Source organism: Podospora anserina, chromosome 3 (assembly GCF_000226545.1).
Source record: "Podospora anserina S mat+ genomic DNA chromosome 3, supercontig 2".
NCBI lineage: Eukaryota > Fungi > Ascomycota > Sordariomycetes > Sordariales > Podosporaceae > Podospora > Podospora anserina.
In genome coordinates this window covers 235759-256925 of record NW_001914856.1, presented here as the reverse complement: position 1 = coordinate 256925, position 21167 = coordinate 235759, and the positions used below count along the sequence as shown (strand labels likewise).

The 21167-nt window shown below is 52.2% G+C and overlaps 6 protein-coding genes across 6 annotated transcripts; 3 read left to right on the top strand and 3 right to left on the bottom strand.

The window, feature by feature from the left end:
* Nucleotides 1–458: 458 nt before the first annotated feature.
* On the top strand, nt 459–1787 carry PODANS_3_2610 (uncharacterized protein; the record flags this gene model as incomplete). The annotated part of the gene is made up of 1 exon (XM_001908993.1): nt 459–1787. One exon carries the CDS (start codon nt 459–461, stop codon nt 1785–1787), a length of 1329 nt encoding a protein of 442 aa, XP_001909028.1.
* A 4341-nt stretch (nt 1788–6128) lies between these two features.
* Nucleotides 6129–7325, top strand: PODANS_3_2600 (uncharacterized protein; the record flags this gene model as incomplete). Its single annotated transcript, XM_001908992.1, has 3 exons — nt 6129–6179; nt 6274–6391; nt 6487–7325. The coding sequence occupies 3 exons, from the start codon at nt 6129–6131 to the stop codon at nt 7323–7325; spliced, it is 1008 nt and encodes a 335-aa protein (XP_001909027.1).
* Nucleotides 7326–8504: 1179 nt separating this feature from the next.
* PODANS_3_2590 (uncharacterized protein) lies at nt 8505–12602 on the bottom strand (the record flags this gene model as incomplete). The annotated part of the gene is made up of 3 exons (XM_001908991.1): nt 8505–9033; nt 9090–12163; nt 12246–12602. 3 exons carry the CDS (start codon nt 12600–12602, stop codon nt 8505–8507), a joined length of 3960 nt encoding a protein of 1319 aa, XP_001909026.1.
* Nucleotides 12603–16363: 3761 nt separating this feature from the next.
* PODANS_3_2585 (uncharacterized protein) lies at nt 16364–16859 on the top strand (the record flags this gene model as incomplete). Its single annotated transcript, XM_001908990.1, has 2 exons — nt 16364–16484; nt 16561–16859. The coding sequence occupies 2 exons, from the start codon at nt 16364–16366 to the stop codon at nt 16857–16859; spliced, it is 420 nt and encodes a 139-aa protein (XP_001909025.1).
* A 130-nt stretch (nt 16860–16989) lies between these two features.
* Nucleotides 16990–17820, bottom strand: PODANS_3_2580 (uncharacterized protein; the record flags this gene model as incomplete). The annotated part of the gene is made up of 3 exons (XM_001908989.1): nt 16990–17270; nt 17332–17700; nt 17769–17820. The coding sequence occupies 3 exons, from the start codon at nt 17818–17820 to the stop codon at nt 16990–16992; spliced, it is 702 nt and encodes a 233-aa protein (XP_001909024.1).
* A 974-nt stretch (nt 17821–18794) lies between these two features.
* Nucleotides 18795–20919, bottom strand: PODANS_3_2570 (uncharacterized protein; the record flags this gene model as incomplete). The annotated part of the gene is made up of 4 exons (XM_001908988.1): nt 18795–19397; nt 19451–20378; nt 20433–20760; nt 20817–20919. 4 exons carry the CDS (start codon nt 20917–20919, stop codon nt 18795–18797), a joined length of 1962 nt encoding a protein of 653 aa, XP_001909023.1.
* Nucleotides 20920–21167: the final 248 nt, after the last annotated feature.

The window sequence follows — 21167 nt, the reverse complement described above, 5'->3', positions numbered from 1 at the left end:
GGGAGAAGGCCAAGGACAGCTGGGAGCAGGCGGCGGCGCCCAACATAAGGTCCACGGGTACATAACCACCCACCTGGCCGCTTCAAGCACACTACCTACTCAATGCAATTTACTGTTCATCGTCCTTCGTTATGCCTTGCCAATTGTCATTCATAATCAACTTGTATCTGTTCGACGACCTCTCCCCTGACGGGCATAATACCAGGGAACCTCGTGTAAGAATTCAGGCTCTCAACACTAGAGCCATCTAACGATCATAAGTTGTACCAAGACAGAGAAATGATGTTGATGTTGATAGCAGGTTACAATCTTTCAGCTCGGCTGCATGTCCTCATGCATGTAGCAGGTCATTGGCCGCTGGGTCACATGCTTGGGTCCCGTTCCCCGCACGTAAACACGAGAAATGTTCCCTGAACAATCAACAAAACCCTACAACATGATCATCATCTGCCATCACTATGTGGCTTCTCAACACAATCACTTTGAAACTAGAAGAGTTCTGCAATGACCTTCCACCCTATGCCATCCTGTCCCATACCTGGGATGTCCCAAGTCAGGAAGTGACCTTTGTGGAGATGCAGGGCTTGCGCGAAACCATCACCAACAAGACCGGTTTCGCAAAGATCACCAACTTTTGCCGCCTCGCAAGTCAAAAGGGTTACGAATATGGTTGGGTAGACACCTGCTGCATCGACAAGCGCAACAGTGCCGACCTATCCGAGGCCATCAACTCCATGTACCGCTATTACTACGACTCAGGAGACTGCCTCGTCTACCTCTCCGATACCAAAGCGATGGCTGACTGGGGAAGCCTATCGATTGCCAAGCTTGATGATGCTTTAAGGCCATGTCGGTGGTTCACACGCGGTTGGACCCTTCAAGAGCTCCTTGCCCCTGAGACAAGATCATTCTTCGACGCCACATGGCAACCCATCACAAACAGGCACCTCGTCAGCGTTATCTCGAACATCACTAAGATTGGCGACGCCTGTCTTCTATTTCGTGACAATGTCTCCGAGGTGAGCATATCGGAACGAATGGGATGGGCATCAGAGCGACATACCACACGCAGCGAAGACATAACCTACAGCCTCATGGGCATCTTCAACATTTGCATGCCTATTCTCTATGGCGAGGGGGGCAAGAAGGCATTCCGTCGGCTACAAAAAGAGATCATGCGTGTGTCCTTTGACCAAAGTCTTTTCGTGTGGAAGGAAGATGTGTCAAGTAGTGGATTTCTAGCCAGTTCACCTGCTGCATTTGCCTGCCCACCGACTCTTGGGTTATGGGCTCCTCGCAACCTCGCTCCTTTCTATATGACCAATGTTGGGTTGTCAGTACGCTTGAACATTGTCGAAATCCTGGTTGAGGACCGCACATGGGTGCCGAAAAATGTACTCGAAATCCACGATTCCGAAGACGATGAGGAAAAGGTTCAGATGGCGATCATTGGGTGCGATATCTTGAATAGTGACAACCGCTGGGTTCTCTTGGCTCTTTATGTTCAGCCTGTTCCGGGAGGGAGTTTCGTTATAAATGGGAAGCTTTCCAGAGCATACCGTCGCGTTGCAAGCCATACATGGACTGCAGTGCCAACGGGGGCATTGTTTCACAGGAGCGGACCGAGCAGGTCAACAGATGTTTTGATACTGGAGGATGAACATTATGATCTAGTGCGCCGGGCTTCACGAGAGCATGACCACAGAACCTGGAACCGCTTCGGTGTTTCTCTCCCTCCAATTTTGCGACTAGACCTTGAAGCTAAATCTGAACCGTCTCAGACTTGAGCTCAGTCTCTTCGCCTCAGATTAGAGCTCAGTCTCTTTGCCTCAGCCACCACCGACAGAAGGTGGTTACAACCAGTAGCTTCTTAGAACCTCGAGATGAAACACAAGCCGTTCTCCCAGTTGGCCACAATCAGATCACCTCGGCTGCAGCAGAGCGCCATTTGTTCATGTCAGGAAGAGCGGGCACGCAATCCTTCGGCCATATGGCCATGGGGTCTTGGTGGCCTCTTTTACCTCTACTACCTCCCTCGTCTCTCGCCCATGCCATTCCCAACTGAAGACTTTGGCATATGAAAGTCAGCAATCCCTTTCGGCTAACAGATCCCAGATAGGCTGTCGGTGTGTCTAATTTTGATCGAGCAATGGGAAGAAGCAAGACAGAAATCAGCACCGGGATCGGGATCAGGATCCGAATCGGACATCGGATCGGCGATGGTATTGCGTGGAGTTGGCTGTCAGAAAAGAAACTGTCAGTTCAAACTCATCGGAGAGAATAGACCATTTTCCTGGAGAAGAGGGGATACGTACCAGAGTCCTGGTAATGCTGTCGCGTCAAAGTCAGGAAGGATATTCTACTTTTCAGTTTTGAACGCAATCTGTTGTGCTACAATAACGATCAGCCGCCATTCAAGCCAAATGAAAAGAGGAGAAAAAGGGAAGTGAAGGAGGGGGGGAAATGAAAACAAAGGGTTTCGCTGTGGCTGTGGTGCGTGGTAGGAAAGAAACACATACATCCGAGTTGACTGGAAGATGGAGGCACAGGGGCAGCGATGGTATCGGTTGGGAATAGTGTGGTCATGGGAAGACGAAGGACTGTGGGTAGAAGAGGGGCGCGAAGGAAGTCCTGCGCTTCCAATCTGATAATATGGGGTGGGAAGAGGAAGGGGTGCTGACTGAATGAGACAACCCCCCAACAGGGCATCCAGTCTGTGGCCCTTTGGTCCTCTCCCTGTGCACCCAGGTTGATCCGCCAGGGTTCAGCTTCTGATGCCAGCCCAACCCTCCACGAAGACGCTGTTTGCTAGAGATGAATTCTCTCGACATAAGGTAATTTGAGCCTTTGCTCCTTTCTCCTACATCTCCGCTGAGCAGACCTTCTGTCTACCTAGGCCTATTCTGAACTATCACGAACACTGCCCAACCGACCCAAATTCCTCAGACGCTTCTCCAGGCACCCCTCTGAAGTAATCAGCGAGGGATGATGTGTTGTGGAGCCTGGCAGGATATGCCGGAGGATCAAGAGGGTGAAGACGAGCAACTCATGAGCAACCTTTTCAAAAGTCAACACCCGGATTACGCGTCAGCCTATTGGTCGGAGCAACTCTTGAGGTGAAAAGAGCCAAACAGAATGCCCCAGAATAGGTGTATCTCTGCGATCTGTGCCCGCTTGCAAAGTCCGGCTGCTTGCAAATTCCCAGTCCCATAATTGTAGGTATAAATTCAACCTCTCCTCGCAAACTCCCGCTCTCTTTTCTTCTTACCTTTTTGTCCAAGCATACCAACACTTAGTCGTTCAGTCACGATAACGACCCTCGTCCACCGCCCCCTCCTGCGACCTCAGCAGCGCGCCCTTGCGGCCTTAAGTCTATCCCAGCTGGTATGTTTTGCAGAACTTCATTTTGTTGCACAAGCCTTTTCTTTTCCCCTCCACTCGGGCCATGCACATGGAATCGATTCTGACGTTTGAGTGTCTTGGCAACTCTCTCCAGATCCCCCCACCGCCGCCCCCGAGGTCCCCAAGACATCAGACATTCAAGGTAAGCCCACTCAACCCCCTTTTGTGTCCCCAGCATCCGGTCTTCTTTTTTAGATTCTCGGTTCGTCCCGTCATTCGTGGGGCCGTACCCGGTCAACGGAAAACGGGGAAAGCTTTGGAACCTTCGCCCGCAGCGACTGTCATCTCTCGATGGCAGTCGGAGATCACCTTTGAGATCTCGGCAACCACCACTGTGGGTGCTGGCGTGCCCCCCACCCCTCTACAGTTCCCAGCCGATTGAACCTAGCGAAAGCTGGGGGGTCTGCTTCGGCAGTGGCACAGGCCCGACTCCTGCTTTTGCCGACTCGGTGATTCGAGTGGTGCGGAAGTGTAGGGGTTTCGTTTGACTTGGGGAGACAACACCGCTGCGCCCGCTCCTCCTGCCTGGCCGGCCCCTCTGTTCCGCCTTGGTGGGGGGCTGAAAGCTACGTTTGTGGGTTGCTGAAATATTGCATCGCTTAACAGGGCACAGGAGTGTGGGCAAGGGGCTTGGGGTTGAGTGGTGGGCCGTCAGACTCATCATCCCCTGCCAGGGCGCATGTGTTCTGACCTATGGTTGATGGCTGAGATTCCTGAAGATATTGTAATTGACAGTATGCCGATGTAGCTGCTTGTAACCTGACATATCATGAGTTTCCATGTCAATGCAAACCAAGATGGATATCACCATTTGCATGTCAAGATAGCGCGACTCGTTGGGTACGTGCAACAAGACATCACCTTTCCTCTCATTTACATGACATTGCGATATTGTCGTTCAACCATAGACCTTTTGAACCTTTCGGGTTGTTCTGAAATTCGATTCGGAAGTAGGCCAAACGTACTTCCAAAAGTCTTTTCAAGACTTATCAAGACTAGTCAAGGGACTTTGATCCACTACCTAGTTTAAAACGTGGACTGGAGGCTGTTAAATATCGTGATACTTGACTTGGTAGATAGCCAAAGTGGCGGTGACAAAGGTGAGGTATAAGAAGGCTCTCCAAGCCGTGCCCCCGTGCACCATGGGAACATTAAAGCTATCCAAGGAGCCCCTTCAGACTCATTTAACACGCAAAAGGTTGATGAGCTGTTTTTGAGAAAGTACCAGGTAAATAACTTTTCACAGCTTATTTGGGGCACCTAGAGTGAGATGTGTAGAGATGTTTATTTATACCAACCTTGCTATAGATTTAGCTGCTACCTCATTTCAGAGGCAAAATAGCCATCATGTATTCACAAAGGTGAATATAAACAGCTTCAGAAGTGGATGCCAATGTAGATGTTTTGTCTTGAAGATGTTTGGATGACATCAAGAAGACATTCCCACCCCCCAAGACGGGTAACCAGACGCCAGAGAATCTCATCATTGTCTCGTTAGCAAACGAGGGCATCTTCCATCTGGCAAGCAAGCGCGAGAAACCTCGTCGAGCTCCATTCCCAAGCGAGCGTCTTCCATCCAAGCACATATCCGGCAGCGTCAGTGAGCGACAGTAAACATCCTAAGCTAGGATGAACATCTCCAATTGAGATATAGCGTTGCTGGCTTGGTCTTCGCGGCCATCGTCCTCTTCTGTGCCCTCATAATGAAGGACTCGAAGACATGTTAGACACATTCAATTGAAGGAACATTGGGTCTTGTAGGGTTAAATCCCGATTTGGTGATATGGGTGAGGTTACTGGCCGTGGGAGCGGATTATATGCTGGTCAACAAAGCTGCAAGGGTTAAGCTCAGCTACATGCTCTCAATAAATCAACGACGTAGATTCGGCTGGCTATCACCAAGACGTGGTGAATGTCTACGCCAGACCGGGCCAGTCCAGTTTATGACAGCTTCTCTGACCAACGGGAGGTCTAGGATGCTGGTCATCATTGACTACGGTGAGAAAGGAAAAGCACAGTTACCAACGAATCGCCAAGGACCAGACCAATGCCGGGAATGCGGAGGTGGAGCACCTCGGCATCATATGCTAACATCGAACTCGGCACGCTCTTACAGCCGCGTCCATCAAGCTCCGATCTCGAGGAGGTCCGACAGTCCGTTGTCCTGATGTGTGGAAGCCGAGAGCTCATTCACGAAGCCGAAAAGCCATTGGCTACCCGGCCCGTCCGGTGTCGCTCTTGGAACATGGCGGAAAAATTGGATGCCCCACATTCCGTTTTGGCGGGAGTTGCAAGGTGGTGGTGGGGTCCTGATGCCGCATTTGATGGGCATCTCGGGCTTCGAACTTGAGCCGTGGAACAGGAAGAACCCAGCGACACAATCATGCATCCAAAAATCGAAGAAAACAAATCCAGTTTCCCTCTCGGCCGAAGACGTCACTCGTTGATCCCCCGGGGCAAGGACAGGCGGAGGTTGAAAAGTGGATCGATTTCATTGGCCGTCCAGCGGGATTTTCCGAGGTCCGATCCTTCCGAGAATGGCCCGCCACTGTCACCCCTGGCCCTCCCCAACAGCGCTAGGCTAAAGATGGATCGGTCCAACTTTTTTTTACCTCAACGACCCGCTCCCTCCCTCTCGACCGGTGCATTTGTTTTTCTTTGAACCACTACCTCCCCTTCCAGATCCTCGTTGCCGCCGCACGAAGACCATCATCATCACCGTCAAAATGTTTGCCTCCAGAATCCAGACCCGCGCCTTCTCGGTGTCGGCCCGCCAGGTATGCACCATCGCCAACACCACTGCACATACCACCACCAAGCACTAGTGCGGGGTGATGAATGGCATGCGCTGACTGGTTTTGACTTGAACAGCTCTCCAAGGTTACCGTCCTCGGTGCCGCCGGTGGCATTGGCCAGCCCCTCTCTCTTCTCCTGAAGCAGAACCCCAGAGTCACTGAGCTCGCCCTCTACGATATCCGTGGCGCCCCTGGTACGTCGTCCGAACCTTGGAGCTAATTAGCTCCGAGAGCCTCAGCCTCGCGTTCGTCCCATCAATAGCTGACAGTTCTTGCCACCCTCAAACAGGCGTTGCTGCTGATGGCGCCCACGGCAACACCAAGGCCACCGGCAAGGGCGACGAGGCCACCCCCAGCGGCCGCGCCAGCACCCGCAAGGGCGCCGAGGTCGTCCTCATCCCCGCCGGTGTTCCCCGCAAGCCCGGCATGACCCGTGATGATCTCTTCAACACCAACGCCTCCATCGTCCGCGACCTCGCCAAGGCCTGCGCCGAGTCCTGCCCCGAGGCCAACATCCTCATCATCTCCAACCCCGTCAACTCCACCGTCCCCATCTGCGCCGAGGTCTTCAAGTCCAAGGGTGTGTACAACCCCAAGCGCCTCTTCGGTGTCACAACCCTTGACGTCGTCCGTGCCTCCCGCTTCGTTTCCGAGAAGAAGGGCACCGACCCCAAGGATGAGAACATCACCGTTGTCGGTGGCCACTCCGGTGTGACCATCGTCCCCCTCTTCTCCCAGTCCAACCACCCCGACCTCTCCTCCGACGCCGAGCTCGTCAAGCGTGTCCAGTTCGGTGGTGATGAGGTTGTCAAGGCCAAGGATGGTGCCGGTTCCGCCACCCTCTCCATGGCCATGGCCGGTGCCCGCATGGCCGACTCCGTCCTCCGCGCTGCTCAGGGCGAGAAGGGCGTCATTGAGCCCACCTTCGTCGACAGCCCCCTCTACAAGGACCAGGGCATCGACTTCTTCAGCTCCAAGGTTGAGCTCGGCCCCAACGGTGTTGAGAAGATCCTCCCCGTCGGCAAGGTTGACGCCATCGAGGAGGGTCTCCTCCAGGCCTGCTTCGCTGACCTCAAGAAGAACATCGAGAAGGGTGTTGCCTTCGTGGCCTCCAACCCCGGCAAATAAATGCAGCCGTTTTATCCTACAAGCAAATAAAATAATCATGGCCTAGCCTTTTTCTTTTTGGCAAGCGGCCCAAAAGACCTCGTGCGGATGAACCTCGGCAAACTGTGATGGCGGTGATGAATGCGGCTAAACAAAAAGACCTAGGAGAGGGCGTGTGGTGCATTGCGGGCAACAAAAGTATGGTTGATGGATGTCTCGGGTTGCTGGTACCAGTCCAGCTGGGAGACAAGTGTTTTTTAGCAGGCGACAAAACGGGATGGCGTCTTGTGTTTGCGTTTTGCTTGAAGGAGCCTCTGCGAATAGAACATGTTCTTTTCCAGCATAGAGCAGGATGTCTCTTTTGTTGTGGCTTTGCTTGGCTTGTGTCGAGGTAGCCTTTAGACAGCCTTCACCACTGTATTAACTATTCTCTTTTCTTTTTATCACAAAAATGTTATGATTGATTCCACTCTTACCACCTTTGTGTTGACCAGGACATTGGATTCGACCGGACTGTGTTAGTTAGCATGCATGAACAGAAGAGGAGAGGACCCCGTGCTGTTTCGGACAAACTAAATGTTTGCTATAGGGAGAATGTTATCAGGTTGTTGGCTCCTTTTACTACCAAGCTCCAGCACTACTTTCCCTATCTATCTCTTAGGTACTTGGAGGCAGGCCATGTGTTTGTTCTGAGGTATACAATCTCTTAACCAACCAATGACCGCTGGCGTGGCGTTGGAGTCATCTGAATCCGGTTTCAAAAGTAGACACAGGTGATGGTGAACAAGTTACATTAAACAGGGCCAATGTCTAGCCTGCTGTCAAGAAGGAAAACGGCGGTTATACTTTGTACATACTGCTCGTGGCCAATGAGTGGGCGCAGCAAGGAAGAGGTGGATCGTTTATAGTAGATACACTGGAAACCATAACCACCATAGCCCATCCCACACCACCAAGCCACAAAGCCAATCTCAACACGAAACCCATAGTCATGACATCACATTCTTTTATTGTACATTCAAAACTCTAAAAATAATACATTTGTGTAAAAGCCCTCGCTCCCAACCCACCCAATCCCAAAACCCATCTTTTCCGTTCCCACCCAACCCCTGACACAATCATTCATCAAAGGTATCAATACGTGCCCTCCGCTCTAGAACACTTCTAACCCCTTATGTATTCCAAATAATAAAACAACCTTTAATTCCTCCCCCATGCCTCCGCCAGCCTCCTCTTATTCTCCTCCAGCTTCCTCTCAAACTCCTTCACCTGCTCCTCCCTCTTTCTATCCTCCTCTTCTTCCTTCTTCTTGCGTTCCTCCTCCTTCCTCGCCCTCTCCCTCTCAAGCTGCTCCGGTCTCCTCTCGGCAATGTCCCTCGCCTTGAGGTCCGAGAACAAGAACTTGAGAACGATTTCGATAGCATAGCAAGCAACATAATCCAGCACCATCACCGCTGTCATGGTAGTCTTGAACTCCTCGGTGAAGGGCACGAGCTTCATCTGTTGGTTAAGCTCAGGGAGAAACTCGGTGGAGCAGGAAAATGCAATGGCGGTGACGCCAAGAATGCCCCAGAACATGCCCCGGTTCTCCGAGAGCGATTCGCGGAAGGGACGGCCCTGGTAGTTGACGGCAAAAGTGGAGATCTGCTGGATGAGCTGAAGGAGGTAGACGGCCGAGTTGAGAAGGGAGGGGGAGAACTCGGCCTCGAGATCGACCATTTCGGAGCGACTAATACGCTCAAGTCAGCATGCGAGTAGACAGCAGGCGGGGAAGATGAAACTTACGGCTCAAGCCTATCGCAAAACCGGGCAATGTAGATAAGTGTCGCGACATGAACAGCAAACTGGCCAAGAATGGACCCGATGATGTAGAAATTAAAGATATTCGGCTGGGGTCTCTCCTTGGACAGACCCTCAACGGATTTGGCGCGGGAGATAGACAAGAAGCAGACGCTCATGAGCATACCACTGATGGTGATCTGACCGTCGCCAAACTTGATACCCTCGAGGTACAAAACACTCAAACTGTACGCACTAATCAGGCAGTTGAGAGCGAGAATCTTGTACATTTGAATGGTGGCAACAAGGGTGCAACGACCTTGGCGGATAATGTTGGGAATGGCAATGACGTTACGGAGCTTGGAAGTGAAGGGGGCGGCGACGGAGGCATCGCCCAGCTTCAGCGAAGGGGGCTCATCGTCAAGCTCAGCGTCCATCATGGATTGTTGAAGCTTGTCGGCAAAGTTGGTGGCCTTGGCCACAGCATCAGATTGCTGTAATGCTCTCCGCGGGTCTTGGTTAGATAGAGCTAGCTGAGCGGCAGGAGAAGTCACAGTCTCGATGTCGGTGCCGTTGGCCTTGGCGAGCTGGGCGACTGTGACACCTCTCTTGGCAGCCTCGCGCTCCATGGCCTTCTCGTAGTGGGGGTTGCTGGGTCCAGGGGGGTACAAGTGGGCGATCATGGCAGGAACGGGGGGCGCAGGCTGGTTCCATCTCTTCATCAGGTCGACCTGCTTCTGGTACATGCCCTTCATCCGTTGGTCGCGTGCGTGTTCGGCAATGCGTGTCAGATCCTGTTGAGTGCCGTTGAGAAGAGCAACACCGATGTGGGCTTGCTTGAGCGCACCGACATCGTTGGTACCATCGCCAGCCATCAGAGTGTAGTAGCCCATATCCTTGAGACCCAAGAGAATATCCTCCTTTTGCTTGGGCGAAACACGGGCGTACACCCACGTGTGGCGCAACAGAGTCTTCCAGCCAACTTGATCTTTGAACTTGTTCAGAGCATAACCGGTAACACAGAGATCCTTCGTCTTGATAATCTGAGGGTCGATAGGCTTGGTGGGGTCAACCTCAATTTGAACCTTGTCGTCGACGCTGCGCCAGACGAGCTTCTCCTCACCATGCACGCTGTGCTCAGGGGAATCCAAGATGAGAACATCCCGGTCGACGATTTCCACCTCCTTGGCGACGTGAACAGCAGTAAGCGGGTTATCTCCGGTAATCATGACGACACGGTGGCTGCTCTCGTTGAGCATGCGAACCGCCTCCTTGGCATCATCCTTGAGAGGGCACTGAAGAACCAAGAAACCAGCAAAAGTAAGTTCCGATTCCACCTTCTCACGCTTCAAGTCGTTGATCCTGCTCATACCAAGCTCGTTATCCACAGATAAGTGCTTGTAAGCCAACGCCAAGACACGGGAACCACGGCGAGTGAAGTACTTGTACGTTTCCTCGTAGTCCTTGGGCACAGTGACCAGCATCTTCATGATCGTCTCGGGGGCGCCCTTGACGGCGACAAAAGTACCCTTTAGTCTCTGGTCGGCCTTGTTCTCAGTGGCATGGATGGTGGCGACAGCGCTCTGGCGCTTCAAAGCAGAAGAAAACTGGAAACGGCGCTTGATCTGAACGGTGCCAGCAATGCCGGTAGTCGCAACAGTGGTAGGTTTGCTAGTCAAGGTATCATTCTTGCCCAAGGACCAACCAAGAGCGTTGAGTGTAGCCTTTTCCATCGGGTCTCCAACAACCTCCCCTTCGTCAAGCTTGACAAGAGCATGCGCAGTGGCAAGGACGAGGGTGGTCTCGAGGCCAGCATCGTGGACCTTGGTCATATGGCTATGGGCGCCATCGGTCTCCCTAGGGGTGTCAGTGCCAGAGTGGCCCAGGCCAAGACCAGCGATACCCTCAACCACGAGGTCTTCTCCTGTGAGAGTGCCAGTCTTGTCGAAGCATGCCACATCGATGCGGCCAGCGAAGGGAATTCTGAAGGGTTCAGTGCAGAAGATAGCGAACTTGGCAAGAGCAGCCAAACTGGTGTTGACGGCCAAGCTGAGTTCCATGGGAAGCTCAGGGGGCACGACGCTTGTGGTGATGAGAATGCAGTCCAACAGAAGCTTAGATCTCTTGCGGTCCTTCTTGACACCCTCGTCCCAGACATACCAAGAGGCTGCAAGAGCAAAGATAAGCAAGAACAAGATGAAGAACAGAGCCTCGGCGTTGTTGGCCGAGACGCGTTCAGTAGAGTAAATCATGGTACGAACCAAGCTTCCCTGGGAAGTCTCGAAACCAGTCTTGGTGACAATAGCCATGGCTCCGTTGTCAGGAGGCGCGGGAACGCCTGAAGCAAGCTTAGGCCTCTCCTCTTCAGTGTTGCCATGGGTAATCTGCAAGACCTTGGTGCCTCCCCAGAGGAAAGAGTTCTTGTCGAGACCCTCGATATCGATTTCAGCCTCGCCGGGACGAAGTTGAATTGAATCCTTGAGAAGAGGAGTACTCTCACCGGAGAGCATGGCCTCATTCACAATCGCAGTACCCTCGACCAAGATCATATCGCAGGCAACACCGCTGTCCTCCTTGGTGCGCGAGACTGAGACCAAATCGCCAGGCAGAAGCTTGTCGCTCTGGATTTCAGTCCACTTGCCGAGGCGATAGACGTAGATGTTGTAAGGCTTGATGCTCATTCCTCGGAATTCAACAAGGGTGCGCTGACGCTGCCAGACCACGGTGCTTTCGAACATGACGAGCATGAACAGGGTGAAGAGCGAGTAGTACCAGTATTCATCCAACAGCCAGAGACCCACGCAAAACAGCTGGAACACAAAGAACGGGGCGACCGCGTGTTCCTTGAAGAGCTCGGTGAAAGTTGGGACTGGGATGTCGAAAGTGTTGGTGCCATAGTGCTGCTCGAGGCGCTCCAACTCGGAGGCGCTGGTGATACCCCTGGATTTCTGGAACTTCTCAAGCTTTGGGGCAGGGCTAGCATCGATGTCGTAGGCAAGGGTACCGAACTTCTTGGTCTCAGGATCGTAGAGAAAACGGCGCTTTTGGAAAAGGAACGAGAGGTTGGGCTTGCCTCCGACCTGGATATTTTTCAAGATTAGACCCTGTACTTGTTCTTTGCTTTCCGAGAAGCCAGAATGTCGGGGGTTTGCGAGAGCTCACCTTGTCGCGAACAAGCTTGCAAATCTCAGCAGAGCCGGCATTCGCAATTGGGACAACCTTGATCAGTTTCGCATCCTCGATGGTGCGGACCTTCCGGGCGGTGAACGTGGCATCAAGGTTAACGCTCCAGTGTGTGCAGAGCCAGGTCAGCGCCTGGACAGTGATGATAGAGCCAACCCAGACAAATGTCCATTCCGGCGCCCCAATGTGTTTGTTGTAGAGTTCCTCGCTGAGGTAGTATCGTAGAAAGATGGGCCATATTATGGCAAACGGCCAAATGTAGGCATGCTGGGCCAGAGGCAGCGGGCGCAGCAGTTCAGCGGACTGAATCTGCGAGTTATCGACGAGCGGCGCCATGGCTGGCCGATGTTGCAGAGAAGAAGGGAAAAGAGAGAGTGAGAAGAGATTATCCGTCTATGGTGTCCACATTGATGATGGTCGCCGTGGCGGGTCGTTTTCTATTCGGTGGTCGTCGCGTTGCGGTGGCTCAAGAGATGACGGAGCCGTGGGAAATTTGGCGGCAAGACGGAGACGTGAACAGCGCAGCGCCGAAGGCCGTAGGATGCAATGGAATTAGGTGTGCTTTTGCCTCCAATTAGGCTTAGCGTCCCTTTTTCCTGGGACGCCACCCCAGGCCCGCCGCCAGCTCTTCGTCAGCTGTCGCCACGTGGGGGCCAAACAGTTGACGTGGGGAATGTGCCGAAGAACAGCCGCCATTTTAACGACATCCGACTTCAACATTGATCCGAACGGCAGCATTGCTGAATATGCCAGACGTATTGCAGCTATGAAAGAGTGTGTTATGGACATATTACCTTACGACATGACGGTTGACTGTGCCACGGGGGTGTCACCAGCAGTTTCATGTGTTATTGTTCAGATCATACTTCATTCAAGCTCGGTACCCATCGAAGCTCGACATACGATAATTGCAACAATTTTAGATATATGTACAGTCGACGCTTTATTTAAGCCATCATTCTTTGTCACCATCCCATCAATTGAAGCTTAAATAAGAAGGACAAATACAGCAGCGCTTGTTGACGGACATATGGGTCAAGCTCAGATCATATCCAAACAGAGTTTCGCGCTCAGATACCGTGTTATTCATCAAACACTCCGTTTACGCGCGCGACCATGATGTTCAGCTTGGATGAAGAATACAAACACAGCGCCGCTTCTTTGAGAGACCTCTAAACTTGTTTCCCATCGCTATCTATTCAGCCCTTGGACTGACTTGTCAACTCTTTGCGCAGAAAAAATGCCCAGACCGGCGCCAACCTCATGGCAGGGGCCTATATCTCTCTGGGTAGAAACAATCTATCACCCGGGTTGGAGACAACGACATGCTCGCCATCTTCAGGCTCGGGCTCTTTAACTTTGACCATGTCTTCCTCGTCATCCATGGTCAAGTCAATCACCTCAGGCCGAGAGCCATTGGGGATAACGGCCGGCTGTCCCTCTTCCCCAGCCTCCCTCGCGCCTCAGCGTGCCGCCGCTGCCGCCACCAAATTCGATGCTGTCGTCGCTGCCGGTGGATCCCAGCATCAGTGTAAGCCCGCAAATCTTGTGTACCGGCACTTGGTTTTCTTTCTTTTCTTCGTCGTGTTGCTTGGTCTGGACATCAAGTCGATTCAAAACAGGGAGAGCTTTCGAGTACCTACTTCATCCGTGACAGCTAGAACTAGGGTGGCTAATAAGATGAGTTGAGATGAGATGACCCTCGATTTATCCCATCCCACGGCTCCGGAGCTTCGGCTCATCCCACAACCCTCACAAATTGGCCCATCTTACTGAAAAAAAAGAAAGAAACAGGGGGCCGAAGCCCAACGCAAGAGAAGCGAACAGTGGCCTTGCCCACTGTCTCAACAACAAAGTTAACGCTTGTGACGGGGGGCTAGAATAGCCCTCGGGGTTTCAAAGGCTTCGGAAGATATACTGTAAGACGTACGATGAAACGGGCGTTGATTTTGACCTATCCCACAGAAAAATGAGGTTATCTTGGCCCATCCCACCGTCCCATCTCATTAGCCACCCTGGACATCATGGCCGTGTGAAAATAAACACACCAAGGTATAACAAAAGCTATACAATAGCCCAGGGGGTAGCCCCTAGTGTAGAAAGTTGTCCCATTAAGGTATCCAAAGTTACCAGCGACTGTGTTATGACGCCAACAGAGCATTGCCGGGACCCAATCAGAGTTATTATAACCATATTGCGGAACAGGGACTTATATACCTATATACCAAAAACAAACCTTAGTCAACCTGGTACAGAGCCATTGTCACTTGAGACTCTTACCCGTGGACGAATACCATAAGCAAGTAAATTCCTTAAATCATCACACTCGCCACCCAACTAAATCAACATCCTGAATGGTACTTGTAGGTTATTGACTGCTGCCATATGCTACTGACACCACAGCATCATTTTAGACCCGATATCGATGACAAGATTCGACTTTGTTTGACTTAATGTTGTTTCAATTCAGCGGATCCATCCATCTAACATATCCCTGAATTTTTGATGAGTGCCATGCGCAGAAGAGGATGGCACCGCGACGACCAAGTCAACTCACTCTCCATGGTGTAGTATTTTCAGGTACCACTTAAACACGCACATATAAGTGTTATTTCCATCCATTATTCATGGCCTTCGCTTTCCCCTTTCTTGTTTTGTTCTGACTCGAGTCGCGACTGATTTCTATATTACCACTCACTGAAGAATTCTGCCGGCCCCACAAAATTTCAGGTACAAATCAAGTCGCTTCCGCTGCTGCCCTTCTCTCTTTTCTCTTCTCTCTCCAACCTCTTCCACCTAGCAATCTCTCTTCCTCCCACTCCCACCCAGCACCACCACAGCCTCAAGTGGTTTCAACTCCCCTGGTATGCCAGTATCCGCCTCAGTTGATATTTATTACGACTTTTTCTGTTCTTCTCTTGCTGATCGCCTTTGCACTAATTCAATCCAATACAATGGGAACAGGTCCGATTCACAAGCACTCATGGGACAAATCCCACCCTGGCAAGTCGACCAAAGGTATGTTACACCGCTACTTGCCTATCGCAACGACTCATTCCAGGCTTGAACTGACATTCTCCGCCTTTTTGCACAGAGGATTTCAAACAGAACCCCATGGCGGGGTATATTCTCCGCTTGTCGACGATTTGCCGCACTACGAACCGTTGATTCCGCTCCCTGCTGCCGCCAAAACAAGAAGAGGGCGATGGCCCAGAAAACTCCATCCCCCGATCCCGCTGGCGATTTCGCCATTTCGGATCCGATGACTCCCGTCGACGGACCCATCATTCAAGTAAGCCCACACCTCTGGTGTCGCAGCGCACTCATTTTCTTTTTTTTCTTCGACATGCTGCCTGTGTCGTATATCACGTCGACGCAAAAACGGGGAGAATTTTCGAGCGATTCTACTGCGGCAGCTGCCATTTCTCACGATGGCGGTTGGCGATCCATTATAAATCTTTCCTCACCGGACCGCAGGAGTCTTGTTTGCTCCATCCTCTACAGTTCCAAACCGATTGAACCCTGGCAAAAGCGACCGCTATTCCAAATGTCCCCTACTTTGGGGAAGGGCGGTACCATGGGGTGTCTGTTTACAGCGGCAGAGGTCCAATTACTCTGGTTGACTCGGTGATTCGAGTGGCGCGGAACTGTGAGGGTTTTGCTTACGTGGTTAGGCGTTTCCGCCCTTCCCGCTTGGCCGGCCTTTCAACTCGAACCTGTGGTGATCTCACAGGGGGAGGCTGATAGCTCAATTTGTGGAAATGGTTCGGCTGCATACTAATGAGAGGAATACTATACGTTGGGAGGCTCGGGTTTTGCTGGGCATCATTTTGATGTTGGTGTTGATGGAGATGGCTGGGAGGGTGACGTATCCTGGGTGTACGAGTAGCCACCATACATGTAGTTTGGGGAAATCGAATTTGGCCTGAGGGCATGATCTTTTCGTTCAGTGAAGGCTCTGAATTTGTGCTTAAAAATTGACATGTGAAAGAGTAAGTCACGTATCCTACGATGTCTTGGTCTCACAATGCTGATCATACACATGCAGTGCGGTCAACCAACTCTTCGTCCTCAACGGACCGAACACCGAAATCAACATGGTCGAGGATCATCGCATCAACGGCGAAACGATTCCAAGTGGCGCGCAAGATCTCGGCCGCCGACAAGAGCTCAGCGAAGCCCTCTGGCTACCCATGTGGCATTTGCACCTATCGAAAGGTTCGTCGGTCTCTTGCGGCACATGACTCACAAATGCTGACCTTCTCTCCATAGACAAGATTCTTTGACTACCCAGTTGGCCTTTATGGTAGCGCTCCAGGCGTCGTGTTCAGCACCGGAGACAATACTAAATTCTCCGTCGGCATGAACTGCCCCGACACTGCCTTGAGTGGAACGAATTCTACTCGGCTCTTGGTCGGACACGATGCCAAAGACGTTGCGGAGCGCGCAGACGGAAATGGCTACGCTCCTGAGACAGCCAGGACGAATGGGCACACTTGCACTGGCCGTCGAACTGCAGACTTGGGGCCCGTCAACTACGCCATTCTATCTGTTCAACAAGGTAGGTGGTGTAGGGATTGCGGACGACAATAACTTCGGCAATCGATGTCCAGAACAGAAGACGATATAACATCTCAGTCATCAGCTTTGTTGTGACAAGCGACACACGTCTGCAATAGCTGTGAACAACCCTCCTCCGTCGTACAACACCCCTCTTTCCTTCTCAACCCTGCCAAACCGCCGGCCCCGGAGCCTTGTAGCTCGTCCGAACAGGATAATACGACCACACCAACCCGGGATCATTCCTACCGTACGCCCCCGGGAAAGAAACCAGCGGGCCCGGCCGCCCACTCCCCCCGCCCACAACCTCAACCTGAGCGCAGTTGATGTAAAGCTGGGCACCACCCGCCGACTGAGCCTGGTGTAGAGCAATACTCTCCACACGAACAAGATACTTTCCGTTTGGCACCTCTTTGGGCACATTAAAGTACACTTCCTTCTGGTCTACCACATCAATTTTGTCAGCATACCCCTCTCACACTTTTGATCAGCAAGAAAAACGTACTATAAGCAGGCCAATTCTGCTCCGAACTCCCCAGCTGCCCGTTCGGCCCCGCTTGGGCACTGATTTCCCCCACTTTGAACCACACATTCCCCGCTGGCTCCCACGTGTTGATGTTTGCATTGTCGGGCACGCGAGCCATGTAGAAGGACACGGGGCCAAAGTGGGTGACGGCTGACATGGCGACAAAGCCGAGGCGGGTGCCGGCTGTGACGGTCGCGGTGGCGGTGCCGGTGCGCATTTGGTAGCAGCGCATGTCGTTGCTGTTTACGTCTGTGACGCCGGCGTTGGACTGGTAGTTTTTGGATTGGCGGACGAAGCCCCATTCTTTTGTTTCCGGGACGCCGTCGACGATTAGTTTGGAGAAGCGGTCTGGGTCGGAGGGTTAGTCTTGGGGGTGGGAGAAACAAAAAAGGGGGAAAGGGGGGTGGGTTAGTTACAGTGAGCTTCTGCGCCTGTGGCGGCGAGGAGGAGGAGAGCTGTTGGCTTCATTGTGGCAGTGGTGCCGGGTGGTGAGTTTGGGGATTGTTGAATGGCAGGGAAGTTTGGGGGTAAAAGTGGTGGTGACGGGTGGTGTTGACAGACTTATATGCTTTCGTGCTGGTGATGTCCCACCACCCCGTAAACATCCCCTCGGAGGCTACAAATACCGACCTCAAGTGCTATAAATGGCCAAGACGTGAACAGGTTTGGCCAAGTTGACAGCCTGGAATCTCGTGCTCTCATTCCGTCAGCGCCTTGTGTCAATATCGCTGGCCAGTTGAGCGCCATGGTGGGTGTTTAGCCTGTTTGCCTAAATGAAGTCCTAGTTGACAGATTGGGCATGGGGGTAGCACTCCCGGCAGAGGTGACATAGAGCTTGTCCCAGAACGGAAGAGAAATCTGGGGAACATGAAGAGGTTGTTCCCGAATGTCGGCAACTGGGCGGGCGAGCGGGGAGTGCTCTTCCTTTTTCCCGCGTTGACAAATGTTGCGTAGATAGACGAGCGGGAAGGTTGAACGGTATTTGTGCTGGAGCCACGTGGTAGCTATGGGGCTGCTGCCGTGCATCTGCTGATCTTCTCCGGAGATGGTAGCTTCGGTCATGAAAACCAGACGCCAGAAGGTACTCTAAGCGTCTGGGGCATGAAGCCGTCATGTCCTTGACATGACCTAAGAAAAGTGAGAGCTAGAAGGGGTAAAATCGGAAAGTTACCTACGGTCCCGGTCAAGTAGACATGGCAAGGGGAATGACTCGTGGAAGACATGTGCTGATTGATAAGGTGACTCTTCCAGAGTCTCATCAAGGCTCTACTCAACCCTAGGGCAGCGCGATATTACCACGTCGTCTGTAAATTCTGAAAAGAAACACTAGTCAACACAGATGCAATTAGGTCTACCACCCGCGGTACTCGCCAAAGCCAAAAAACGCCCGCTAGCAATGCAAACAACCATACAACCATAGGAAATACCACAGCCACTAAACCCTAAGCACCACCACTAGACTCTCCCTCCTCGTCAAACCCCTTTAGCTCTTCGGTATCGCCATTTCCAAGCCCCTTCTCACCAGCAATAAACTTGGTCAACCCCTCGATCATCTTCTTCAGCTCCTCCACCTCCTGCTTCAGCTTCTTAATCTCGACCACATCGGCATCCTCCTCCAGATTACTTTTTGCGCTAGCCACAGTCTTGGACCACCCGTCACCCTCAAAGTCAAAGTGGTCAGACATTTGCTCCCACTCCTCAATGGTATCATCATCCTCCTCGCCCCGGGCCCTGTTCCCTCTGATCTCCTGGGCAGTCCTCATTTCAAAATAGGCCGACACAAGCAGCAGAGGCGAGTACAGCGCAGCCATGACGATATCGTTGAGGTGTTCATACGTCTTCTTGCTCATCCACCACTCGAACGGGATGGCCAAGCAGAAAATCTCAATCAGGTTCAAGGGCGGTATGAACACATTCTCGTCGGGGGCACGAACAAAAGTCATCGTCTTTTGCGCAAACGTGGCGAGATACTCGTCGTTGGCGTTGTCGTAGATGTCCTCGTAGGCCGAGTTGTAAAGCGCGATCAGGATGTTGAGGAGGACAACCTATCTCTTCGTTAGCTCTCTGTCAATCTCCCTCAAGTCTCCGGAAAACATACCATGACAACAAAAGTAAAGCAGTAATACAAAATCAGTCCAAACGGATGACTGAACTTATCAAACCCACTGAAATCCGGGCTCTGCATCAGCGCGTTCGCCATCGCCTGAATGATAAAGTAAAAGTCCTCGGCCGCCTGATCCTCAGCAAAGTCCAGGCCGATGAAAGCTTGGAGGAAGCCAATAAAGATCACAATAAGCAGCGCAAAGAAGATCATCGACTCCTTCATCATCACCTTGAGCACCACCAACATGGCGCCAAAGAACCTGAAACTGTCGAGGTAGAGCAGCAGCCGGCCCCAAAACAACGGCGCGCTGACAGCCAAAAAGTTGTAGCTCAGCGTCGTGTATTGATGTCTGATCGGATCATCAACCCCAGCACTGAGCGCAATGAACCTCATGGCCAAGCTGGTGGTCACCAGCGCGTACAGGACCGAGTTGAATGCGTGCCAAAAGCTCAGGATCTGATGCCCAGCTTTCCAGAGCTTGGACAGTTCGTCGCAGATGTAGCCAATGGTGAAGACATACAGCAGCCCCTCGATGAGGTCAATCTCTCCTCGGGCATTTACCGAGTTCATCGCAAGGGTGTAGAGTGTGAGATAGAAGAAGGAGAAGAGCATTTGCGTCACGTTCTGGTACATGGGTGCTCGCATGCGGTCGGGGTCGAGGTGGGCGCAGTACGACGTGTTGTCCTTGTCCTTGTAGTCCACAAAGGTGGACGGGTCGTCTTCATCCTGGACTAGCCAGCCCTTCCAGAGGAAGTTGATGCATTTTTGGTAGCCGGATGAACCAATCACTCTAAGGGCGTGGAGATCAACAGCTCGCTCAACGACATTGGCTGGTGGTGTGGGCTTGCCATCAATGATGATAGAGTACCGCTTGAGGAGGACCGAGTGCATGAGGTAAGTAGGATCATTCTCAGTCTCGATACTGTGGTGTGTCAGCTTGTTGCCGGAGCTCTCAAGACACAGAAACACGACTTACATCTGCTTGGCGATAACCTCACAAGCTACCGCCCTGAGGTTATGCAAATCGGCATCCCATAACTCAACCAGACTCTGGTGTTTCCACCAGCGCTTGTTCACCAGCAGACAAAACACCACACAGGCGCCGTGCTCCTTCCCACCGGCCTCCTTAGCTGCTTTGATCACCTTGGTGGTGATGACCTTACTGTGAGGGCGGGTGACCAGATCGGGGTTCAACTCGCAAGGAACACACTGCTCGATCAGGTGGCGCAATCGGAGGGCTACTTCGGTGACGGCTTGTGGAGGAATGGCAGACTCGAGAGATTCATCGTGGTAGTGGGGGAGCACTTCTTGGCGCGTTAACAGCAATCCGGCAATTGGAGAGAGAATGGACAAGACCTACGACGCCGACGAGAATCATGCCACCAGCTGTCATAATCGTGACGATGGCCGTCACTAGGATGGCGATCCCAGCCGAGAAGTTTTCTCCAGCTTAGGCCTCCCATGGTGTGAAGTGGTGGTTGTCTGGGAAACGTTGGTTGGTATCGTGAACCTTGATGTCCCACTACTGCTACTCTAGATAGCCTGGCGAAAGATCTGAACCCAAGACCAGAGAAACGCGTCGCACCGAGGAATGAGAGGATAGAGAGGAAGAAAAAGAGAAATGTCTCAAAAACAAAAGCAGCGCCGGCAAAGATAGGGACTCCAAGACGCCAAACAAGAAAAAAATAGCTAGTGCACCCCGATCAGTGCC